Genomic DNA, 26,824 nt, shown 5'->3' with positions numbered 1-26,824 from the left:
CCTGTGCGTAAAGTGTCATCCCAGATAAGCCTGTGCAGTCTGCTCAAGCTTATCAGGTACAACACTTTCCACTTTAATGGACTTTTTGTTTGAAGGAAGTCTCTTTAAATGAAAATCTTGTTAAGGCGAAAAGTGTCGTTCCTGATTAGCATGTGCAGAATGCACGCACAGGTTTATTTGCAATAACACTTGATGTGCATGAAGCCCAGTTTTCCCAGACCAATGCTAAGTGTTTTAGTTTAGGTGTCGTTATTCATTTAATTTATATCCCATTTCATTTTCCCCATTGTAAAATGGCATGTTTAAATCTCTGAGGACAATTTAATATGCCATGTTTTTTTAACAAGTCTAACAACTTTAGTTTCCATTCTTCCAGTAATTGAAACTAACACTTAAGCATAGTATATAATATAAGCACAGGCATAGTAATTTTGTTTTTCTGAAGATGTTCTCTTCATTGTAAGCAATCTATTTCTCCATCAAAAATCCTCTCTGTGATGAAGAAATTATTGTATACCACCTATATTGCAGTGTGGACTGTCTGTACCCACCAACAGACTTCTTGCGCTTCAAGTTTGATGCCTGCGTGATCCAGCCAGGTCAGAGCGTCGACGTAACCTTCGAGTTTGTGCCCCGAGAGGCGAGGAAGTATCGCGAGATCATCACGTTTGAAATCAATGGACTGTCCAGGCAGGAAGTTGAGATCATTGGCATTGGAGCTGAAATGAAGGTATTTGTCAGTTGTAGTAAAATTGTAATTTTTTTTAATTGGCCAAAGATTAAGGTTACAAGCATGACAATTCTTATATATACTAGCAGCACACCTGTTTTCATTGTACATTACAAATACAAGTTTTGAAACAGCAAATGTAATAATTTCAAAAGGTACCTATTACCTTCCTGTCAAGCTTCTCGTATAAAGGTTTGAAATTCGTAGCTAATTTGCTAATCAGTAAAACGTATCTTTACTCAAAACTTGCTTACCCTTAATGTTTTGAGAATTACCCCAATCAAACATGTTACTTTTACTGGAGCGATAGTTTTAAAAGACAATTGCTTCAACACATTTATTATGCTACTCCAAAAAAATTTGGGGGGAGCATATAGTCGCCGCATAGTCGCCGCATTGTCTGTCCGTCCGTCCGTCCGTGCACAATTTTTGTCCGGGCTTTTTCTCAGCAATTAATGACTGGAATTCAATTAAACTTTATGGGTAGCTTCACTACCAAGAGGAGATGTGCATATTATCAGCCGGTTCTGGTCGGATGATTTTTCACAAAGTTAAATGGCCCTTTGAAATTTAACATTAACTGTACATATAGTGCAATTCTTGTCCGGGCTATTTCTCAGCAGAAATGACCAGAATTCAATGAAACTTTATGGGAAGCTTCACTACCAAGAGGAGATGTGCATATTATCAGCGTGTTCTGGTCGGATGATTTTTCACAGAGTTATGGCCCTTTGAAATTTTCTATAAAAAAATTCTTGTCCCCCCAACTACTGTGCCCTCAAGACTTTTCCTTTTATCTGAATAGTGCAATATTGTGACAAAAAAACCTTTGGGGAGCATCACCCGTCTCCGACGGTTTCTTGTTAATGTAGAAACCCCCACAATAATCAACAATTTTAATATACAAACCATCATTATAATTATTGTTTTAACCCCACATATCAAGCTATGTAGTAACAACCACAACAATCAACAATTTAAATGTTAACACCATCATTATGTAAGATTTGTCGTATTTCTAAACTCCACAGATCAACCCCAAACACAAGACACATTGATTTATGTAGAAGCCCCAAAGCAATAAACAATTTAATAAGAAGAAAAAACATCATTATATGAGGTGTTTTTTTTTAAACCCACAGATTGAGGTATTAAATCCCAAACACAAGATCCTCAACCTGGGGGCGCAGGTGGTAGGCAAAGTGGTGAAGCAACACATCCCGATAGTCAACAACAGCCCCGCTGCGATCACATTCAGCCTGGCTCTTACGCCCACAACCCCGGCCCTTCAGCAGGCCGGTGTGCTGTCCATAGCGCCCCTTTACCCAATAACGCTGGAGGGGAAGGGTGGCACCTGCAAGGTGGAAGTGCTCTTTAAGCCACAGGGAAGAATTCCACAGTTCTTGGAAGAGGTTAGTATCAGGTTCAAGAGATATATAACTGTTTTTCTCTGCTCTTATTTAATAAATGTTATTTTAGCTTGGATGAGGTTATTTTCAAATTACATGAATGAATTAGACAAGTCGTAAAAGTGATTAGTTAAGGTAAAAGTGTCTTGAATACTAAATATCATTTGATTATTATTGACAAGTTTGTCTTGTGATCATATTATAGTAATACAGAAACATGATTATAAAATTCTGAATAAATTGTTAGTATTTACAACAATATTATCAACAACCTATAATAATGATGACCCCAAAGTCAGGTAATGTTCTGTAGTAAGGAACAACCTATAATAATGATGACCCCAAAGTCAGGTAATGTTCTGTAGTAAGGAACAACCTATAATAATGATGACCCCAAAGTCAGGTAATGTTCTGTAGAAAGGAACAACCTATAATAATGATGACCCCAAAGTCAGGTAATGTTCTGTAGTAAGGAAAAACCTATAATAATGATGACCCCAAAGTCAGGTAATGTCCTGTAGTAAGGAACAACCTATAATAATGATGAACCCAAAGTCAGGTAATGTTCTGTAGTAAGGAACAACCTATAATAATGATGACCCCAAAGTCAGGTAATGTTCTGTAGTAAGGAACAACCTATAATAATGATGACCCCAAAGTCAGGTAATGATCTGTAGTAAGGAACAACCTATAATAATGATGACCCCAAAGTCAGGTAATGTTCTGTAGTAAGGAACAACCTATAATAATGATGACCCCAAAGTCAGGTAATGTTCTGTAGTAAGGAACAACCTATAATAATGATGACCCCAAAGTCAGGTAATGTTCTGTAGTAAGGAACAACCTATAATAATGATGACCCCAAAGTCAGGTAATGTTCTGTAGTAAGAAACAACCTATAATAATGATGACCCCAAAGTCAGGTAATGTTCTGTAGTAAGGAACAACCTATAATAATGATGACCCCAAAGTCAGGTAATGTTCTGTAGTAAGGAACAACCTATAATAATGATGACCTCAAAGTCAGGTAATGTTCTGTAGTAAGGAACAACCTATAATAATGATGACCCCAAAGTCAGGTAATGTTCTGTAGTAAGGAACAACCTATAATAATGATGACCCCAAAGTCAGGTAATGTTCTGTAGTAAGGAACAACCTATAATAATGATGACCCCAAAGTCAGGTAATGTTCTGTAGTAAGGAACAACCTATAATAATGATGACCCCAAAGTCAGGTAATGTTCTGTAGTAAGGAACAACCTATAATAATGATGACCCCAAAGTCAGGTAATGTTCTGTAGTAAGGAACAACCTATAATAATGATGACCCCAAAGTCAGGTAATGTTCTGTAGTAAGGAACAACCTATAATAATGATGACCCCAAAGTCAGGTAATGTTCTGTAGTAAGGAACAACCTATAATAATGATGACCCCAAAGACAGGTAATGTTCTGTAGTAAGGAACAACCTATAATAATGATGACCCCAAAGTCAGGTAATGTTCTGAAGTAAGGAACAACCTATAATAATGATGACCCCAAAGTCAGGTAATGTTCTGTAGTAAGGAACAACCTATAATAATGATGACCCCAAAGTCAGGTAATGTTCTGTAGTAAGGAACAACCTATAATAATGATGACCCCAAAGTCAGGTAATGTTCTGTAGTAAGGAACAACCTATAATAATGATGACCCCAAAGTCAGGTAATGTTCTGTAGTAAGGAACAACCTATAATAATGATGACCCCAAAGTCAGGTAATGTTCTGTAGTAAGGAACAACCTATAATAATGATGACCCCAAAGTCAGGTAATGTTCTGTAGTAAGGAACAACCTATAATAATGATGACCCCAAAGTCAGGTAATGTTCTGTAGTAAGGAACAACCTATAATAATGATGACCCCAAAGTCAGGTAATGTTCTGTAGTAAGGAACAACCTATAACAATGATGACCCCAAAGTCAGGTAATGTTCTGTAGTAAGGAACAACCTATAATAATGATGACCCCAAAGTCAGGTAATGTTCTGTAGTAAGGAACAACCTATAATAATGATGACCCCAAAGTCAGGTAATGTTCTGTAGTAAGGTGCAAGTGTCAGAATATGAAGAATACCAACATATATAATGAAACAAAATAGATATTTCAAGCAAAAAATAAATAAATAAATACTGATATTCAACATAAAAATGCTGTTAAAACCTTGCAAATCATGATACTTTGCTACATAAAATGCTCTAAACACACTGATGAAGATATTTCATATCAAAACCAGCCAAGTTTCGATGCTATATAATTTGCTACAAATAGTCTATTCATAAAGTCCCGATATTTTGCTGCAGGCCTAATACATGTGCATTAAGTATAGTCCCAGTCTGCACAGGCTAATCAGGGACGACACTTTCCACCTTTATTTAGTTTAAAGTAACAAAATGTTTTTCTCTGCAGGTTCTGATGGAGTGTGGGGGCCTCTCCCAGCCTCTGTTTGTGATCCAGGGCTCGTGTCTCGGAATGGAGATCAACCTAGACACCACCGCCATTCCGTTTGGCGCCGTGGTGCAGCGCAGTCAGACCTCGCGCAAGATTGTCATGTCCAACACCGGCGACATGAATGCTAAGTATGACCTAGCTTTATCATCAACAAGCCTCACTTTGGCAAAATGGGGTTTAATGCATGTACGTAAAGTGGCATCCCAGATTAGCCTGTGAAGTCCGCACACTTTCCGCTGTTATGCAATTTTTCATTTAAAGGAAGTCCCAGCTTTTGATGGACTGCACATGCTAATCTGGGACTACATTTTGCGCAAATGCAATTTGCCCAGTTTTTTCCAGAACTAGGCTAATCATAAATGCCATGTCTAAAAGTTGCTTTGCATGCTACTTTTTTTTTACTGATGTAGTTTTTCTTTGTTAAGAATACATTATTATACAAACTTTAATCAATGTTAGGGTAGAAAGCATATTAATTTATTCTTTCACAATATCTGTAATGAAATTAACATAAGCTTAATTAAAAAATAGATCTGTCAAACAATTAAGCCAGCTAAATAAAAATATTTAGATTAAAAAAACACACACCCTTTTGTAGTCTGAATTTGTCATGTTAACTATGTTAACTTAAATTATTCTACCCCAAAATCAACACTATTTTAGTACCCGTACTAAAAGCTGTTAATTTTGTATATGAATAAAACAAGTTAAAATCTCTTTGTTAGGTTCAACTGGGACATAGACAGTTTCAAGCCTGATTTCTCCATCTACCCCGTGAAAGGGCAGATCACTCCAGGCATGGAGGTTACATTTGAAGTGTTCTTCCACCCCCAGGAGATCAACAATGACATCAGATATGATGTAAGTTCCCAATGCACACAAAGTATTCTCTTTTAATTGGATAGTTCACAATATTCAACACTGTTGCAGTCTTACCTTTTCAACCATGTTAAACAGGCTGGTTGTATTGAAAGAACAGTGCACTATGCCCAAACCTGATAACCAAACACCTCTGAAAACAGAACAATAAGCACAGACACTGTTTGCTTAAGACAGGTTTTACTGTCATATCTAAAAATAGATGCCATATTTTTCATATGTTATAAATTTATACGCATGTGTCTAAAGTGTCGGCCCAGATTAGACTGTGCAGTCCAAACTTGATTTTTGCTAAGAACAGACTTTCTTGACACTAAAAATAACAAAAATAAACGGAAAGTGTCTTCCCTGATTTGCCTGTGCGGACTGCACTAGCTAATCTGGGATGACACTTGACGCACATGCATTAAACCCCCTTTTCTCAGAGTATGGTCCATAAAATTGAAGACTTTTTGGGGTTTGTTTGTTGGTTTTGTACAAAGTCTGTATGAATCTCTCCACAGAAGCTGCGCTGCCTCCTCACTGGTGGTCCACACAAGCCAGTGACCTTGACCCTGACAGGCACCTGCATCGGAAACCCACAGACACGGGAGGGCCAGCATTTCTCAACCAGCGTCCGAACCAAGGACACCAAGAATCTGACGATCGCCAACCGGAGCAACCAGGCATGGCACCTAAAGCCGATCATCGAAGGCGAGCAATGGAGTGGACCTGTGTCATTCATTGTTGAACCGCAACAGTCGAAACTGTACGAGCTGACCTACTTCCCATTGACAATGACGTCTGAGGGAAAGAAACACGTGGTATGTGTGTGATGCAGAGTTGATGTATTTGTATGTCATGTGTATTTTTTTAAACTATGTATTTTAGCTTTCTTGCATTGAAAGACATATAGGATCTGGCACGAGTTGTCATATCATACCATATTTTATTAAAGGAGTACAGGAATTTTGTTAGTAAACGAGCCTTTGGTGAGCTTACTAACGAATTTCCTGGACGAGTTTAATAAAATATGGTATGATATGACGAGTGTCAGATCTTTTTTATCATATGCTTTTAAATGAGCAAATTAAATAAATATTAAGCAAACATAATGATAAATCCCGAATGTTGTTTACATTTCGTGACGTCATTTGACGTTGCAACGTCATTTCAGCAAAATAAAAAATTCCATTGGTCAATAAACGAAAACTAAGCCAATAAAAACGCTTTAAAATGTTGTATTACACATGTGTAATAAAAAAAAAATGTAATGGTTGTATTACATGGGAAACAGGGTATAGCATGTGATAATAAGGCTTTTTGAAAAACTCATTGAAAGCAAGATATCTGCCTTCTTTGTACTCGATTCATTTTGTTATTTTTAACGTAATATATCAGTTCATAATAAAGTTCTAAATTAGAACCCATTGTGGCATAACCAAATAACTTAGCTTTAACTTGTTGACAATTTTTTACAAACAGTAAACAAATGGCAGACTTAGTTATTGCAACTTGGTCCAGTTAAGCTATGAACCTGTAATTTTTAGCTTGGCTGTTTTCGGAGAAAACCAGAGGTATTGTCATAGCCAGCTCGTTGTGTCTTCCGCTGTCCGCCGTCTGTGTCGTGCTAAAACCTTAACATTTTGTTTAACTTTTGAACATTGGTTCTTAAATGAAAGTGTTTCCACCTACAAAATTGAAACTTCATATGTTACTGCACCTTGACGAGTTCTACACGCCACAGCCATTTTTGGGTCACTAGGTCAAAGCTAAAAAAACAAACTCCGACAAACTTTCATTTATTCAAAACTGCACCCGCAGCCGAGCGTTGGCACCCGTTATGCGGGGCTCTTGATGGACATAATAATAACTTGACCAGCAAAATTATTAGGACTGCTATTTAATATAGATCATGATTCCTTTATTTACTTTTAATTTCAGGGCTCCATATTTTTCCCATTGCCAGATGGTTCTGGTCTGATGTTTAACCTGCTGGGAACAGCGGAGGCGCCTCGACCTAACGGCAAAATCAACCGCGACATTCCAAGCAAGACCTGGTACAATGAGATGTTACCTGTAACCAACTGGCTCAAGAAACCACAGAGGTAATCTTAACCTTTTCCCTCTCATAAGGGAAGTTAAAATGGCTATATGCAACCAGCATAAACCCAGAACGGCATGAGAGTTACGTGCAGTCTGTTCAGGTTTTATGCTGTTTGCTGCTTAACAGTATCTTAGGGTTGGAATTTAAGCCTTTAAAACTTTAATTTAGTAAGAATGGTATATTAGTGAATTTATTTTCTAAGGTAATTCAAACCCAAATAAGTGTTTATCTGAGCTTGAAAGTGTTAAAACAATATTTTCTAGCTATGCAAGGGTAAAAACAGTTTGGGCATTATTTAATTTTTAATGCATTCTGATGTATGTGTGCACTGTTCAAAGAATTGCAATAGGAACACAGTTTTACCTATCCTCATCTGTGTGTTCATGCATGTGTTGATCTGACAAAATGAGTGACCAATAGACACATTGATAGACTGTGTTCAGTTTTTGAATATTGAACTTAATATTCAATCAAAGTATTATTTGTAATTATAAAGTTTAAAAAAATCAAAAGTCATGTTTAACAATATGGTGTGAACTGGATCCAAGAACAGATTATTTGAATGTTAACAGTATTTAAACAACCCACATTTACGTTCAGTGAGTTCCTTCAGTGATTCTTATGGTCAAAGTTCTGTCAAAACTTCTGCTCATTCCCAATCTGAAAAAGTATGTACTTTCCCCAATGACTGCCTTAAATTCCTTATTGAAGGTTTGCCCTTCAAATATCTCTGATGTTTTATTTTTAAGTACAACATTTATTTTATCTCCCTATCAAGGTTTATCAGTCGAACAATCTCAAATATGTTAAAAACACCTTCATTCTCAGTTTTATAGTTTTTGTAAGCAAAAAACAAACAAAATTCCCCATGTTAATCTAAACTATGCTATTTTTCCCAATCCTAGGGGCCCTTTAACTGTTTCACAAGTTGGTGCCCAAAACATGCGGGTTTCCATGTAACCTTTATTTCTTCTTGTGCAGGTTCAAGGTCAAGATTGAGCCTGTACGTCAAGAGAAGTTTGACACAGGTATCCAGATAAAGAACATGGACTACGTTGATGTGCCTGCCAGTAGCAAGAAGGACTACAAGCTCTCTTTCTATGCTTACAAAGAGAGCACCACTTCCATGAAGGTATATTGCACTTGCATAATTATGTTTATATACCCAATCTGTTTGTTCTTATGCCACCGCCACTTACTCAAGCATTGCGCTTGTACCTCTGTTTTCATGACACACATTAAGTGGCAGGCATTAAGCGTTGCATTTGTACCTCTGATATATATGTCACAATTCTGGAATTATGATTTCAATTTGTCTTTTTTTCCAAGTCTAGAGTGTATATAAAAATGTTTTTGTGTAAAACAAAGTCCTATTTAACTGACTGATGGATTTGTCTTTGTCAATGTTTAGTGGGAGTATCTTGTGTTTTTATTAAAATATTTTAAAATGACATTTACCTTAATTTTCCAAAATAAATGCTGTAGGCATTTTATTTTTTCAAAAAGAGAGAGTGTTATACAAGTTCTTTGTGTTACCTTATATGTAACTCATTTGAAGGTTTATTTCAATAGGTGTCCTGCACCAGTTTTGTATTTTCTTTGTGCTTTCAATTAACATTGCAGACATCAGTAATATTTTGTTTGTTTTTTACTGATAAATATTGAGGGTGGAGACGTTCTTTTGTGAGGGAGGCATTTATAAAGAAATATGCTGCACATTTTTATGTTTGCTATTAGAATCTATGTCAAATATATACTGGTCAAGTGTTTCTCAGGCTTCATTTATTGTATTCATTATTAGTTAATTTAAAAATGCAAGACTGTTAATACAGTACATTTATCGTTTTAAAAGGTCAATAAATGTTATCATGGGCTAAAGGGTTTAAACACATGTCTGTGCATTTACAGGTAACATTCACGAACGAGCAATCCGGAGAATACCAGTTCTACGAGCTGACATTCAAGGCGACGCGCCCTGGGGTGATCACCACCATCGACCTGGTGACGCCCGTCCGACAGAGCATCCACCACAAGATCCAGCTTGACAACCCCCTGCCGCAACACGCCGTGTTCTCAGCCACATGCAACGTGCCAGAAGTGCTGATGCCCAGCACGCTTAACGTTCCGCCAAACTCAAGTGTGAGTATTGGGACAGATTGAATTTTACCCATCTATATAAGCTTAATTGCATTGAAAGCCTAAGGCTTTTTACTAATTGCATTAAAAGCCTAAAGCTTTTAAAACACTCTACAGTCCTTTTCTTGGGTAGATCCTGTACTTGAGGTCTTTGGGGGAGATCTAAAGAATGCTCCTACCGTGAGGTTCTAACCAATGACCTCCCGGTCTCCGGGCAGATTCCATAGTCATTTTACCCCAGCAACCTTTTTAGCTCACCTGAGCGATAGCTCAGGGTGAGCTATTGTGATCACTCACCGTCCGGCTTCCGTCCGTCCGTCCGTCTGTCTGTCTGTCTGTCTGTAAACAATTTGTAAACATCTTCTTCTACTAAACCATTGAGCCAATTTCAACTAAATTTCATGTGGAGCATCCCTAGGTCATGGGACAAAAGAATTGTTAAAAAAAATTTGATCACATAACCAAGATGGCCGCCATGACCATATATGGTAAAAACCTTAAAAAATCTTCTTGTCAGAAACCGCTCATCAGATTTTCAAAAAATTTCACAGGGATGACCTTTGAAGGCTCCCCTGAAAAAGTTGTTCAAAGAAATTTGATTCGTCAAAAAACATGGCCGCAGGAGCTCGTTGAACTTAGCATGTTTATTCGTTTTTGCCTATTTTGTGAAAACTTTCAAAAATCTTCCACATTTTTTGTCCGATCCTTTCCAAATTTGCACAGTGTCTTTATATCAATGAGGACACAAACCCTACAAAAAATGAGCATTATTGGTCCATGAAGTACAGAATTACCTCCCCTTGAATTGAGAAAATGGTGTTTATGCAATAAAGTCCAAATTTTTCATCCAATTCTTTCCAAACTTGTAAGGATTTAGCATGGTTCAAACAAGGGAAACAACTACGGTTTATGCATGTTCTTTTTATTACAGATTTGCCTCCCTTTAATTCATTCAAAATCTCATTTTACAGCAGAGATTCCAAATCTGACCTGTAAATGAGCCCCATATTTACTGCCAGTGCTAGGTTACCTTTTCCCATTGTATCATTAAGTATTGGTCTTGTAATGCTGCTACTGCTACCGCCGCCGCCACCACCGCCACCACCACCACCACCACCACCACCACCACCACCACCACCACCACTTCTACTACTACTGCCACTACTACTACTACTACTACTACTACTACTACTACTACTACCACCACTACTACTACTACTACTACTACTACTACTACTACTACTACTACTACTACTACTTCTACTACTACTACTACTACTACTACTACTACTACTACTACTACTACAACTACTATTACTACTACTACTACTACTACTACTACTACTACTACACCACCACCACCACCACCACCACCATTCACAGTGACAAAAAACGTATTCACACAATGGCTGCTACTACAACTTATAGCCCATATAGGGGGGCATGCATGTTTTACAAACAGCCCTTGTTTCTATGGGATTTTAACCACAACTGTTCATGTTTATCTCCGACACATATTTTTAGGTCACCTGTCATGAAGTGACACGGTGAGCTTATGTGATCGTGTGATGTCCGGTGTCCGTTGTGCGTGCCTGCGTGTGCCCGTGCGTCCGTCAACAATTTGTTTGTGTAGAAAGTAGAGGTCACAGTTTGCATCCAATCTTGATGAAATTTGGTCAAAATGTTTATCTCGATGAAATCCGGTTTGGGATTGTATTTGGGTCATCTGGGGTCAAAAACAAGGTCACTAGGTCAAATAATAGAACAACTTTCTGTAGACAATAGAGGTCACAGTTTTCATCCAATCTTTATGAAATTTGGTCAGAATGTTTATCTTGATGAAATCAGGGTTGGGATTTTATTTGGGTCATCTGGGGTCAAAAACTAGGTCACTAGGTCAAATAATAGAAAAACCTTGTGTAGACATTAGAGATCACAGTTTTCATCCAACCTTTATGAAATTTGGTCAGAATTCTTGATGAAATCTGGGTGGGATTGTATTTGGGTCATCTGGGGTAAAAATCTAGGTCAAATAAATAGAAAAACCTTGTGATGACAATAGAGGTCACAGTTTTCATCCAATATTTATGAACTGTGGTCAGAATGTTTATCTTGATGAAATCTGGATTGGGATTGTATTTGGGTCATCTAGATTCAGGAACTAGGTCACTAGGTCAAATCATAGAAAAACATTGTGTAGACAATAGAGGTCATAGTTTTCATCTGATCTTAATGAGTCAGGTGAGCGATTCAGGGCCATCATGGCCCTCTTGTCTGAGATTCTGAGTAATTGTCTGATTCTTCTGTCGGTCAAGGCCTTCGTTCACCTCTTCAGATTGAGGTATTTAGCAATCATTTTGGGCTCATATACATCACCATTATTTCTGCAATTTGGTGAAAAATGTCATAGCAGGGGAATGCATTGATGTATTTTTTTTAGGAAAATACGTGATTTAAAGGAATTTCACAGTGGGGGTGATGTCTTATATAGCAAAAAAAAAAGACAAATTTTAACGTGTGCAACAAATAATGATCACTTCATAATATGTATAACCTGTGCAAATAAAATACGTTTTTGTATCCTTTATTTAAAGGCTGACTTCACTTTGGAGTACCAACCGCTTAGGGTTGGGGAGAGTGTGGCAAGGTTAGAGTTCAGTAACAACGAGTTGGGCTTCTACTACTATGATCTAAATCTGAAGGCGACCTCAGCCGGCCCAGAGAGGGCACTTTACTTCCGTACATGTCTAGGGCAGAACCAGGTGCAAGTCGCAAAGTTCTTGAACTTTGCCAAACAGAAGACTGACTATACTTGCAAGGTAACTGTGATTATAATGTGTTCTTTAATGTCACAATAATGTAGCATGTTTTTGTAATGGGTGAAAATGCTATCAAAGTTGTAATGCCATTTTTTTTTATTTGTTACATATATTGTTTTGTTAATGTGAGAATTGTGTAAAAAAATGCTGTTTACTGGTTTGGTAACTTGAGTGGAACATATTTTATGTTTGCCTATGTTAAATCACAAAACATTTGTCAGTCAAAGACACATACAAAACAACCATGAGAACAAACATTTAAGTCTAGATAATTCTGTCATTTCATTTTAAAGCGTATAATTGACAGACAATGCTCAACTACTTAATCAACTTTTGAGGTGTAATATAAAACAAACATGTCAGTGCAAGTGTTAATGTATTGAACTGTTCATGTTGATATTTTTATATCTATCCTATGTCACATTGACCTTTGTCAATCTAGACAGTTCATGTTGGTATTGTTATTGTATCTGTTTCCTATTTGATATCAAAGGTCGACAATCTAGACTTCCACGTAGACAAGGCAGTGGCCGCCGCACCAGGCTCCACTGGCGGCACAGAAGTGGGTCTCGACGTCACGTTCGAGCCGTCTCGCCTCGGAGAACAGCGCGCCATTCTCGTCGTTAGCTCTCCACTAGGAGGTGAATACAGCTTCCCGCTGTTCGGCACATGTATCGCCCCCAAGCCTCAGGGCCCGTTCCTGATAAAATCTGGCTCAACAACAACCATCACCTTCCGGAATGTTTTCAGCAGCACAATGGCTTTCATGTTCCAACTTGACAACCCACTTTTCCATCTGGTGAAATCCAGCGAGAATATTCGCTCTAGAAAGGACCACAGAATCTCTGTGGGCTTTGATGGAAACGACTCAGGATCGAAAGCTGCTGTCATGGGAAAACTGATCGTGACATGTCCAAGGTCGGCTGGTGGGAGCTCCAATGTGCAGTGGGTGTATTACTTGAAAGGTGTCACCCAGTGAAACAAAAATGATGGACTGAAAAGACATTTCAATATAAAAATTAAAAAGTTGTTTGTGTTAAAGAATGTTTTGTGATAGATAAATTTGTGAAAGAAGCATTTTTTTTAATTAGTTAAAATAAACTATATTTTGGTTTTAATTTTGTGTGTGTGATATTATTTATATAACTCTATGAACTTGTTATTTGTTGTTAATTAGTTTTCTTTATGTTCAAGTGTGATTTTCATATTAATGTTTATTACTGCCTATTATTAAAAAAAGTTGCATTACCGCTTCTGTGAACACATGTTTAAAGTTAAAGCTAATATCCATGAGGGTTAAAATGCATTTGAACAGTTGTTTACTCTAGCAGTATATATTTAGGCAACTTCATGGTAAATTCTGAACCAAAAATGATACAGATTTCAATAATATACAGAATTACTAAAGCTCTTATTTACAAAGGCAAGAAGTATGTATGGTTTAGCCATATTGCTAATCTAGACAACTACGATACCAGTGTATAACATAAAAAATGATACACTAGACATGTGGAAGGACTAAAAGCTGTTTTTCTTTCGTAATAATGACCTTTGTGTTTTATAACTATGCAATATAAGTGCTGCAGAAAATCTTACAGAGCCGTCCAAATGTACAAATCATTATTACATAATTTATTATATGTTTATATATTTTTCAACTACTTCTATGTTTTTAAATATAGTTCCCACTTATGCTGTGACAATGTAGGTTGAATTGCATTATGTTAACCATCGAGTATGTAGGATTAATAGACCACCAGCATAATACCATTAACGTGGAACAAAGGGATTAATTAGCTGGTATATTTTATGATGTTTACATGGTTATGTATCAATTTAAATTATACAACACCGATTATACAAAACATTTATTATACCATGAATGTGTGTGCTATTGCATGCCTTATTTGATTAATGCTGTGAATTCTGTGTCAATTTTGATTTTATGCTTGTTGAGATATAATATGTGTATGGATGTGATAATGTCCCAAAGATGTATCTTTTAATGAAACTTTTCTGTGATATCCCATATTTATTTCCAGCTGGATTTCAATGGTAGAACAAAGACTGTCAGTTTTTTAATAAATGTGTTTCATCAAAGTGGTTGTTATTTTTATGCCATTATTAAAGTATCTTTTACATATTGGGTACAGTAAATAAACGAGCAGGTAATGTGACTGTAAATCTGCACGACACAACATTTCTATTGGCAAACTGTTTTATTTCTATTCAGTCTTAATAATTTTTAGCAAACAGATCAAACATTTTAGAGTAATAATTCAGGCTGCTAGATTAAATTTGATTAAATAATTGTACAGTGCACTTAATTCTAACATAACAACTTCTAACCCGATCGATATTCTGTTTGCAATATAGAACTACAATTTACAATCAAATAGATATTCTAGTAAGTACAATAGGGATATCACATCAGTCATGGTTCACAGACATTTTTCTGATGAGAGGAAAAACTAAAAGTTGTATGCAACTTAACATAACCAACAAGCAGTGCCCCAGATAATTATTTTGAAAATAGGGTTTTCACCCATTGATTTTGAAAAATAGGGTGATTTCTTTCTTGAAATACCTAGGGTGAATTAAGTTCTAAAAATGCATACTGTAAAATCATGTCTGTTTTACTTCTGTTTAAGAGGCACACTTGTATTGATTCAGTAAAACTGTAAACTATCATACTTAACTTACATAAACTGATGTTTCATAATATCTTTAACCCTTGAAACTGTCCATAATATACATGTAAACTTTAAAAAAATCGATAACACAAATGATTCGGCACTTATTTGCTCTTGTTTGGTTCGAAAAAGTTTGCGATCGACTGATATTTTGGCGCAACTATCGTGCACGTCTTACAACCACTCTTGGACATTATTAATTTATTAGGCATTGTAATAGAAACTGAAAGTACAGAAGCTTTACAAATATATGCACAATAAACAACGGATTAAGTCAGATTAAAAATGATGTATGTCGTCGTAAATAAATTTGGTCCGACGCTTCATTCAACTATGAGATCTAGTCCGCAGAGGATTCGAATCAATTCGACTGTCATCATCCAGGCCTTGCTAAATGAAAGCGTCGCCGCGTTACAATAATAATTCCCCAAAAAAAATACCGAAAATGAGCAAAGCATTTGATTGAAGCTGTTGTACCGTACGCATTAAATTTGATGAATTTGCGTAAAAGTCAAATTAGTTGCATTTTCACTACGCATGATTTTGTATTTCTTTGCGTTTTAAAACATTTTAATAGGATGAAAAACGCAGATACGCAGCTTATCTGGGGCACTGCCAACAAGAATGATTGAAACTTTTAATAAAACACCACACATATGTAACTATATATCTTTTAGAATACTATATATAAAGTGAACATTAAAAAAAAAAGACATTAAAGACAATAAAGTTCAAGAGCTATTATTTTGACATAGTCGGGCTTCTTGATTGACATGGAAAAAAGAAAACCCAAACAAGAATACAGTCTTGTATTCAAATGTTTAATATTGGTGGCAGAAAAATAATAGGCACTCATATACAATACATACCGTAATTACTCTATGTTTTCGGACACTTAAAAATTTTTTTTTCGTGTCCGAAAACTTAGATACGAAAAATATTCACAAAATACAGGTGTCCGAAAAACTCAAGAGTGGAAAATTGAAGCGTCCGAAAATAGCGTCAATTGTATCAACGACTCCCGGTAATAGCCTCACTTGTAAAATACCATGCCGTATAGTATAAATTACAATTATATATGTTTGCACTGCATTTTAAATAATTTTAAATACTTAATTTATTTGACAGAAAGTTAATACAAGGTTGTACTTTGACCAACAAGTTCAAAGATGAGCATGTGATGTACCGATACTCGATATAGCATGAACCTGTAATTAACGCAATAAAAAAAGCAAACTATGCATTCTTTGTATGTTCATTTCCGATAGTTGTTGTCTAATTCATAAACTTTGCAATAGGTTGCATCACACTTTGAAGCGTTTAGTATATGTCACAGTTATTTTACTGAGAAAGGGTAGTACCATTGCGGTAGATAATTGATATGTTAATTGGCTCTACCCCTCGTAATTGTCATAACGCTTATGCTATCGGGTGAAACCATTGTTAAATACCGGTTTACAAGGTTATTTACGCAAATGTAATGGTCTGTTGCCCTCAGGCATGCACCTGCCATGTTTTATGATGTTAATCTGGTTGTAAAACCCCACGATCAAAGTGTCATTAGATATCGAAATAGGGACCGAAATTTGGTAAAATACCACTGTAAAATATACTGTCCAAAAACTTAGAAACATTAATTATGGATGGAAATTCGTGTGTCCCAAAATTAAGAGTCATGAAAAATAATTATTTTTGCTAAAAAATGGGTGTCTGAAAATTAATATTATGCAGGTATGGGGCTTCGGGAAGTTGTTTATATATCGCATAACTAATAATATTATGCAGGTATGGGGCTTGGGGAAGTTGTTTATATACGCATAACTGCATACATTTACAAACATAGGTCTAAAATGTTCTCTGCAAGCTAGGTCTGTGTGTACAAATTTCGGCTACCTACATACACAATTTCAGCACAAAATGACCATTTAAACTTAAGTTATTGAGTGGAAAACAATTTTTCTATTTAAGTAACTAACATAACAATTTCAGTACTATACTTAACAAGAGCACCGCATAACGGGTGCCACGCTCGGCTGCAAAAGCTTGTCAGATTTTTTTTTTTTAGAGGTCACAGTGACCTTTGACCTAGTGACCCAACAAGATATGTGTTTGTCAGAAACACAATGCCCTCTACTGCGCCACTTTGAAATAAAATTTCTATTTATCATTTGGCAGGTAAAGACATCATCTCCCTTTAAACTTTTATTACTTCCCTTCGATTTTGTCCAATCCAACCGGGGGGGGGGGGGGGGGGGGGGGGGGGGGGGGTCTGACATCACTAACAACCAAGTCCTGTGGTTTATCAAAGAGATCATAGCCAGAGTTCATCATGTATGTATGGACATAAGTCCACTGGTATTTAATGAAAACTAGCATTCACAAATTAGAACAGGTAAGAAATGATAATTATATCAAGAGATGTGTTCTTCAGAAACACAATGCCCCCTATAGCGCCGCTTTGAAATAAAATTGCTATTTATTATTTGGCAGGAGTATAGAAATCATCTCCCTATAAAACTATGGAAATGTGTCCACAGGTATGTAATGAACATCAAAGAATTTATAATTATATCATTAAAAAAAAAACCTGACAAATCAATCATTTGAGTTATAAATAATCAAAATAAAAAATATGTACAGTAACTGTGATAAGAACTTCAATTCTTGGTAAGGAAATATATAATATGACATTTATAATTATATAAATTACTTCCCTTGAAAATAATTGTCTCTAACAAATCTCTATTTTTAGTAGCAAATAATTAAAAGCCACTACCATGACTGTGATTGACCACTCGAAATGTGCAGCTCCATGAGATACACATGCATGCCAAATATATAAAGTGGCTATGTTCAATATTGAATAATTTTCTCCCTTTTTAAAGCTTATTACTTCCCTTAAATTTGTATTTTTTACCGTAGACCGTAAAGGATGACCTTGAACTTTTACCACAATGTGTTTGTCAGAAACACAATGCCACCTACTGCGCCGCTTTGATTTATTTAACAAAAATATATACGTGGGCAGGTCAGATAACTATGTCCATTTAAAGCTTATTACTTCCCTTGTCTTTGTTTTTTTCGACCCTAGACCTTGAAGAATGATGTTAACCTTGAAATTTTACCACTCAAAATGTGCAGCTCCATGAGATACACATGCATGCTAAATATCAAGGTGCTATCTTCAATATTTAAAAAGTTATGTCCAATGTTAAGGTTTTAGCACGACGCCTACGGCGAACGGCGGATGATGAGCTGGCTATGACAATAGCTCGTGTTATTTTTCCGAAAACGGCCTCGCTAAAAATGAACTCATCAAATGAGAGGAAACATTTTTTGTATTATAGAGACAGTGACCTTGTACCTGATCCAACTGGCCCGAAATGACCTAAGCTCTGACCCAAATGGAATCCTAAGCTCTGACCCAATTGGCCCCAAATGGAATCTAAGCTCTGAACCAACTGGCCTCATATGGAATCCCAAGCTCTGACCCAACTGGCCCCGAATGGAATCCCAAGCTCTGACCCAACTGGCCCCGAATGGAATCTAAGCTCTGACCCAACTGGCCCCAAATGGAATCCCAAGCTCTGACCCAACTGGCTCCGAATGGAATCTTAAGCTCTGACCCAACTGGCCCCAAATGGAATCATAAGATCTGACCCAACTGGCCCCGAATGGATCATAAGATCTGACCCAACTGGCCCCAAATGGAATCCAAAGCTCTGACCCAACTGGCTCCGAATGGAATCCAAAGCTCTGAACCAACTGGCCCCAAATGGAATCGTAAGATCTGACCCAACTGGCCCCTAATGGAATCCAAAGCTCTGACCCAACTGGCTCCGAATGGAATCCAAAGCTCTGACCCAACTGGCCCCTAATGGAATCCAAAGCTCTGACCCAACTGGCCCCTAATGGAATCCAAAGCTCTGACCCAACTGGCCCCTAATGGAATCCAAAGCTCTGACCCAACTGGCTCCGAATGGAATCCAAAGCTCTGACCCAACTGGCCCCTAATGGAATCCAAAGCTCTGACCCAACTGGCCCCTAATGGAATCCAAAGCTCTGACCCAACTGGCCCCTAATGGAATCCAAAGCTCTGACCTAACTGGCCCCTAATGGAATCCAAAGCTCTGACCCAACTGGCCCCTAATGGAATCCAAAGCTCTGACCCAACTGGCCCCTAATGGAATCCAAAGCTCTGACCCAACTGGCCCCTAATGGAATCCAAAGCTCTGACCCAACTGGCCCCTAATGGAATCCAAAGCTCTGACCCAACTGGCCCCTAATAGAATCCAAAGCTAGGTATACATGTATGCTTCTACACACAAAATTCAACGCAATTTCTTTTTCCCAAATCCAGTTATTGAGCAGATACCCTTTTATAGTACCAATGACTGTGACCTTAACCCAGCTGCCCCAAATTAACTGACATAACCCAAATTCAATTCATTCAAGAAAGACCTCCATGCAAGCTTGCTATATCCAAAGGTTAATTTAGATAATTCAGTGCAAACTAAAGTTATCAACCGGAGACCACCGGTTCTATGCTGCCAGCTCGCACACCTGCCTGCCAAACTCAAATCTAATAACCAGGATTTTCACCCTGTTGAAAAACTGTTTTAATATATAGACAAAATACAAAAAAAACATAAACATAAAACACAATCGATTGATCCAACAGGAACATTAGATTATGCCGGTGAGATGATGACAACAAAACTGAAACACAGTTCTGACAGAGGAGATGATGAAAGTAATGTATAGTTGGCTCGTGGAAACAAATGTAACCACCTGGTATTAAGAAACTAACATTTCTATTGTGGTGTCAATAACTCAAATAGCAAATTGAGCTGTATGCCATGATAAGAACCCATTTAATACATTATAACAGTAATTTCAAAAATACTCGAGAAAAAAAATTAATTTAAAAATTACATGTTTATTTGCCACCAAAAAAAATTCACATTCATACTTTGGAAAAAGAAGTTAACGCTGTAAGTGCTTGTCAATAAGCAAATGCAACTTACTAAATAGTCCCCTGAACCTAAAGCTAGACACTTCAAGTTTCATCCTCTTCATCTACATTGAAGGACAACAAACTAGCGTTCTTAACTTTCTTTCCTATCAATTTGGGCTTTTGCGTCGTTTCTTCTGTACATTGTTTAGCTTTTTTGCTGGTGCTCACATTAAGTTCTGACTTTTCACCTTCACGTTTCACGGGTTTCTTAAAGGTTATCTTGCTCTCTCCGACTTCTTCTGAAACTAAAAACATGAAAAATAGACAATGTCTTTGAACACTGTAAACAGACCCACATCACCTGACAATGCTGACCTTGACCTACTTTTGGCACAGACTAATTTAAAAGGTCAAAATTCTTGGTCCACCCAAAATGACGTTTTTCTTCTAAAATCAAAACCACTTGCTTTAAAGCTTTGATATTTGCATGGATGCTATCTATAAATACTTTCATCACACCTACATGACCTAAATTAATTTTGACATTGACCTACCTTAGGACTTGACAAGGCTTATGTGTGTTCCTCAATCTGATTAGGCAGGAAATTCTAATAAATTTGTAGGTAATACTGTCTCACATAGCAATTACATTAGAATGTCATTTTTGTTATATTAGTATGTTAATAAGTAATAAACAAGAGGGCCTGAAAGGCCCAAAGTCGCTCACCTGAGATAACAAGATATTATTGGGACGAATCTTATGACCAAGTTTCACGAAGATCGGAAAATAAATGTGGCCTCTAGAGTGTTACCAAGGTTTTACTTTAGCCATATAAGGAAAAATGCCCCGCCCCCTGGCAGCCATGTTTTTCAACCAACCGGCATCATTTTTGAACTCATCCAAGATATTATCCGGATGAATCTTCTGACCAAGTTTCATGAAGATCGGACAGTAAATGTGGCCTCTAGAGTGTTAACAAGATTTTACTATAGCCATATAAGGAAAAATGCCCCGCCCCTTGGAAGCCATTTTTTTCAAGCAAACATAATTATTTTCGAACTCATCCAAGATATCATTGAGACCAATCTTCTGAACAAATTTTATGAAGATTGGACAATAAATGTGGCCTCTAGATTGTTAACAAGGTTTTACTATAGCCATATATAGCCATATAAATTGCCATATAAGGAAAAATGCCCCGCCTCTGGGGGCCATGTTTTTAAAGCAACCAAAACCATTTTCGAACTCATCCAAGATATCATTGGGACAAATCTTCTGACCAAGTTTCATGATGATTGAAAATAAATGTGACCTGTAGAGTGTTAACAAGGTTTTACTTAAGGAAAATAGCCCCGCCCCTGTGGTGGCCATGTTTTTCAACCAACCATCATCATTTTTCAACTCGTCCAAGATATTATTGGGATGAATCTTCTGACCGAGTTTCATGAAGATGGGACTATAAATGTGGCCTCTATAGTGTTAACAAGATTTTACTATAGCCTAATATAGCCATATTAGGAAAAATGCCCCGCCCCTTGGCGGCCATGTTATTCAAGCAAACGTAACCATTTTCGAACTCATCCAAGATATCATTAAGACAAATCTTCTGACCATATTTCATCAAGATTGGACAATAAATGTGGCCTCTAGAGTGTTAACAAGGTTTTACTATAGCCATATAAGGAAAAATACCCCGCCCCCTGGCAGCCATGTTTTTCAACCAACCGGCATCATTTTCAAACTCGTCCAAGATATTATTAGGATAAATCTTCTGACCAAGTTTCATGAAGATCAGACAATTAAATGTGGCCTCTAGAGTGTTAACAAGATTTTACTATAGCCATATATAGCCATATAACGAAAAATGCCCCGCCCCTTGGCAGCCATGTTTTTCAAGCAAATGTAACCATTTTCGAACTCATCCAAGATATCATTAAAACTAATTTTCTGACCAAATTTCATTAAGATCTGGAAATAAATGTGGCCTCTAGAGTGTTAACAAGGTTTTACCATAGCCATATAGGGAAAAATTCCCAGCCCCCTGGCGGCCATGTTTTTCAACCAACCGGCATCATTTTCGAACTTGTCCAAGATATTATTGGGATGAATCTTCTGACCAAGTTTCATGAAGATTAGACAATAAATGTGGCCTCTAGAGTGTTAACAAGATTTTAGTATAGCCATATATAGCCATATAAGGAAAAATGCACCTCCCCTTGGCAGCCATGTTTTTAAAGCACACGTAACCATTTTTGAACTCATCCAAGATATCATTGAAACCAATCTTCTGACCAAATTTCATAAAGATTGGACAATAAATGTGGCCTCTAGAGAGTGAACAAGGCAAATGTTGACGTCGCACAACGGACAACACACGACGGACGACGGATAAAAGCTCACCATGAGCACGTTGTGCTCAGGTGAGCTTAAAAATGATAGCACTAAACAGAAAAATAACGCATTTACACATAATAAAAGCAATATATTTATGTGAAAGATTAAGCTTTACGTACAATTTGAATCTAAACACTAACTGAGTGATTTATGTTAAAGTGAAAATATCGAAGTTTAAACGTTGTGTATGGAAAGTTTAAGGGATAAACAGATACAATTATTCAGTATTTAATGTTGACCTCCACAATATGAATACCTACCAAAAGATAGGTTTTGCCTCGTATAACAGGAGCCTAACAAAAGCATCATTCACACTCAAATTTTTGACAAAATCATAAATAAAAAGTTTTCCAAGATTTTTGGCTGGACCCTTGAATAGTTGTTCGTATAATCTAGGGCCCATGCTCCATCACCAGACTCTGAAAAAGTCATGCCCTTTATACCTGGGTCAGTTGTGTACATAGATGAGCTTGTTTCCTCATCGCCTGATTTCGATAGAAGCTCTGCAGCTTCCTCTGCAGTAAGGTCACCACTCTTTAGCACAACGACTGTGGGCTTCTCTTCTTCTGTATCAGACCGGTCATCTTCCTCATACTTAAGTTCTTCACGCTGTATCATGTCATGAGAAAAACTGTTGTAAGGACATAACAAAATGAAATATTCATAGATCAAAGTTATTACACCTGTATAAACTACTTATGTAATGATATTAACATGTAATTTGTTTTAACAATTTATTTTAAATAATAAAATTAAAATTACTAAGTGATATATTTGATACATTAAATTAAATTGAAACTCAATTTCCTACGTTGCTACATGTAACTGACTAGTCAAGACAAAATATGATACACTGCATCTGCAATATAACGCAAATGACGGAGTCTGAGCCACAAGACAGCGTTATAAACGTATTCACGTTATATATTCTGAGCTCATTCATTCATAAATTTTTGCAAGAATGTAATATCATTTGCCAGTACAAAATGCATATAAAACCTTCCCATTAATTTTTTTCCTTCTTTATAAATTACGGGAAAACAGCACGTTCCCAATGAGGAAATAACTTCAAATTTCCCAATGGCTGTAAAAAAAACAACCAATAATGTTGTTTTTTTGTTGTTGTTTTTTAATTAAGTGCAATATTTAGTTATTTTCCCTATGCAGCTTTATGGCTTGAACCTAAGTAAATATAATATTGACAACATAAATTTTTTAAAGTAGCTTGGAGCAAAAACGCCGATAAACCAATTTTAAACTCAAATACACCAATTTCCCAATATGAAGACTTCAAAACGCAAATTTTCCGCAAATTCATGTTTTTTCGCGCACAATTTTCCCAATTAGGCTGGTACAGGTACTTTTCCCAATATGGCAAAAAAATCGCTGCTACCATATTGATAACTGTATACATACCACTTTTCTAATGTGCATAATCATATATCTGATAATCCTATATAAATACTACCATACATGCCAGATGTCCTGATCTTAGAGGGATAGTCATGATTTTTTAGTGTTTGTCCTGGCGTTTCCGCTATGAGAAAATGTTTGCCTAAATTTGTAAAAAACTATGTATATTCTTATTTTATCTTTGCCTGTTACGTTTTCAATTGCATTTTATCAGAAAATATTTAAATATATATTGTCTACAAATAACAATGAAGTGAAACACCTGCATTATAACGGAGCGCATTATCTTGGATTTAAAGTGTAATCATAGTTTTGAACAACTTACTTATTAACAGACCTTTCGTTCTTATCAGGAAATGGTCACAAGATATGTCGATGAGTTTTACTTTTTCGACGTAATCGATAGTCAAGTTAAACCTACATGTCCGAAATCTCTATCCGAATATATGTCAATTATTACTAACAAGTAGTATTTGGCGTTATGACTAAACGTCCGTATCGTTTTACCTTAGAGTCTACTGTAGGGCCTTCTGTGTAACCCGTCTGCTGCTTGAATGCTTTAATAAATGCCGGTTCTTCATTTTTAACATATGTTATCTTGTTGGCCATTATTTTGTTTGGCGAATAAAATACTAAGGGGGACGACTGTGCACGATGCACACTGGTTACATTACAGTAATGGAATAACAGACGAACTGCGGTAAAATTATGATCCCGTTGGTTCTGAACATGCTGGATGCTGGTTCCTTCTGCATGTTACTCCAGGCCGTGAATTTATTTTGCATAAATACAGAGCGCATTTGCTCATCCGTGGTATAGCTGTTAAACCAATAACGCCATAAATCTGGAATCGCACGTTCAATCCAATACTCAAGCCTTACCGACTTATTCGTCCTGTGCATAAGGTGCAGTGTACAGGTACCGAGTGCTTCACACTTGAGCACTCAAAAACTCCTGTTTCTCGCACTATCCCTGAAACTCCAATTATGAGTGGTCAATGAACAAGGGCCACATGCGAAATTTCGGTTCACTCGATGTACTCTACTTAACACACAACGATAAAAAGTTGTTGGTTGACGAAATATGCCTTCAATTGTCCTCGAAAACCGCGTGAGTCATTTTTAACACGAAATATTTTGTATGATTTAAACACTAGCTTCAAGACATATTTCTCTGTAAATATTGCATATGATAACAGGTGGAATAGTTATGGCAATGGTTGAAAATTCTAGACAAGCGTCGTCGAAAAGTGTTACAGCGAAAACTGCGTATAGTTCACCAGTTGAAACAGAAACTTTGTAAAATTGTTGTGCTCAATCTGTAGATAGTGCAAAGTATTAATCGCATTTTATAACGTGTAAATAGGGAATTACTCCATGGCATACACGCCATTATCTTCTTATCGAATAAAACGCTTATAAATACATAATTCGAGGACTGTCTTTAAGTGGGTACCATGTGTACCAATGTAATCCGAAACTTCCTATATATATTTTTTATATATATATATCACGGTAAAAAATATTCAAAATCGGAAAGTATGTACAAAGTGTTTTTTAATACAAAATATGATATAATGTTCGATATATATACACAGTATAATATGTTTTCTAAGAATAGAGAAAGAAATGTGTTGTTTGTTTTTTTTGCTGCCAAATTTTCAAATTGACAACATTAGATATCTGTATACTTACGTTACAAGTCACTGTGCTTGTCAGATGAAACAACATTTCAAAATATCAACATGCCACCAAGATTACTGGCTTAAGTTTCATATTTGTAAATGTAATGTAAATGATTTTGTTCATGTATTATATTGAAACTATTTATTTTAAGTTCTCTATCATCACACAATTGAAGGTCAAAAAGGAAAATAAGATAAAAAAAAAATTGGAAACACTTTGTTTATTTATTGTTGTCAAAATGTTTTCTGATGTTAATTTATGCATTTGATTGTTTATCTAATGTACAATTATTTGTATTATGAAAAATACAATAATAATATATATAAAAATAAAATAACACGTAAACCTAAGTGTATTTTGGTCAAGTAACCTTTACTCTTGTCGGTTAAACTTATGACAAAACAGAGATAAATTTTAGCAATTACCTGTATCCACCGGGATTATGATTAAGAATTGGTGTCTTTTCATAACAAGTAAACTGATGGCGGACCGTAGGAATGTAGCCGATATCTTGGCAAAAATGTAACAATAAATCTGACTGAAAAGGGCAAAGTTATGTCAATATAATGTAATTCCATTGACAGCTTTATTTAAACAGTTTATATTGGAGAACACATGTAGACGGCATCACCAGGCTAATGATGAAGACATTTATGTCAACGCGTAAATAACGAACACAAGGCTGATTATTAACAATAACTAACAATAACAAATCCAGTTTTGATAGGCATCGTACCTAAATGTCCTTTGGCGATTCAGTAGTTATAGAATATAAAAGTCTTGAAACGGTCTAAAACCTCACGATATAGGCGTGTAAGGCTACTTGTATGTATCAAAATTATGTCATTTCATTATGACATGAACTGTTATAATAATAATATGTTTTTTCAAGCTGTAATGTTTTGTTAATATCATCGAATCAACATTTAATTGCTCTTGAATACCAGTCATGAAAATCACTAATATAATTGTCATGTTTATCGTCTAAAACGCCAATACAGATTGCGTAATATATGTAAACACCTAGCAACTATATATATAGACGCTTTCAGCTTTCTTACGATACTTTTTATTATTTATAATACATGTACATAATAAAATCTTTATTCATCAACATGTTCGATATGTACAATAA

General features: G+C 36.3%; 2 protein-coding genes and 1 long non-coding RNA gene across 17 annotated transcripts in view; 2 read left to right on the top strand and 1 right to left on the bottom strand.

Annotated features, from left to right (window-relative positions):
• Nucleotides 1-14,646, top strand: part of LOC127843675 (hydrocephalus-inducing protein homolog) — an 86,828-nt gene extending 72,182 nt beyond the window's left edge. For all 10 annotated transcript variants that reach the window (XM_052373381.1, XM_052373389.1, XM_052373388.1 and 7 more), the window contains 10 exons: nucleotides 532-730; nucleotides 1,873-2,142; nucleotides 4,585-4,754; nucleotides 5,352-5,487; nucleotides 6,009-6,308; nucleotides 7,429-7,592; nucleotides 8,573-8,723; nucleotides 9,500-9,730; nucleotides 12,322-12,546; nucleotides 13,040-14,646. In XM_052373381.1, the coding sequence (XP_052229341.1) occupies nucleotides 532-730; nucleotides 1,873-2,142; nucleotides 4,585-4,754; nucleotides 5,352-5,487; nucleotides 6,009-6,308; nucleotides 7,429-7,592; nucleotides 8,573-8,723; nucleotides 9,500-9,730; nucleotides 12,322-12,546; nucleotides 13,040-13,525 (2,332 nt within the window). In that variant the 3' untranslated portion in view covers nucleotides 13,526-14,646. The remainder of the gene's footprint in view (nucleotides 1-531; nucleotides 731-1,872; nucleotides 2,143-4,584; nucleotides 4,755-5,351; nucleotides 5,488-6,008; nucleotides 6,309-7,428; nucleotides 7,593-8,572; nucleotides 8,724-9,499; nucleotides 9,731-12,321; nucleotides 12,547-13,039) is intronic.
• LOC127843678 (uncharacterized) lies at nucleotides 2,268-4,055 on the top strand. Of its 4 annotated transcripts, none has more exons than XR_008032280.1 (3): nucleotides 2,268-2,542; nucleotides 2,855-3,010; nucleotides 3,687-4,055. It is a non-coding gene; the product is annotated as an uncharacterized LOC127843678 (long non-coding RNA). The 4 variants fall into 4 exon arrangements; XR_008032283.1 differs by lacking the exon at nucleotides 3,687-4,055 and adding an exon at nucleotides 3,167-3,542; XR_008032282.1 differs by lacking the exon at nucleotides 3,687-4,055 and adding an exon at nucleotides 3,063-3,159.
• A 2,836-nt stretch (nucleotides 14,647-17,482) lies between the features above and the next one.
• Nucleotides 17,483-24,671, bottom strand: LOC127843676 (uncharacterized protein KIAA1143 homolog). Of its 3 annotated transcripts, none has more exons than XM_052373390.1 (4): nucleotides 24,512-24,671; nucleotides 23,035-23,200; nucleotides 19,375-20,501; nucleotides 17,483-19,340 (listed from the first exon to the last, which is right to left on the bottom strand). In XM_052373390.1, the coding sequence occupies exons 1-3, from the start codon at nucleotides 24,611-24,613 to the stop codon at nucleotides 20,299-20,301; spliced, it is 471 nt and encodes a 156-aa protein (XP_052229350.1). In that variant the 5' UTR covers nucleotides 24,614-24,671; the 3' UTR covers nucleotides 17,483-19,340; nucleotides 19,375-20,298. The 3 variants fall into 3 exon arrangements, with proteins under 3 accessions (XP_052229350.1, XP_052229351.1, XP_052229352.1); XM_052373391.1 differs by having other exon boundaries at nucleotides 19,409-20,501; XM_052373392.1 differs by having other exon boundaries at nucleotides 19,443-20,501.
• Nucleotides 24,672-26,824: the final 2,153 nt, after the last annotated feature.

This window comes from Dreissena polymorpha, chromosome 9 (assembly GCF_020536995.1).
Source record: "Dreissena polymorpha isolate Duluth1 chromosome 9, UMN_Dpol_1.0, whole genome shotgun sequence".
Classification (NCBI taxonomy): domain Eukaryota; kingdom Metazoa; phylum Mollusca; class Bivalvia; order Myida; family Dreissenidae; genus Dreissena; species Dreissena polymorpha.
The sequence above is the reverse complement of the archived record's forward strand: the minus strand, read 5'-3'. Positions and strand labels throughout refer to the sequence as shown.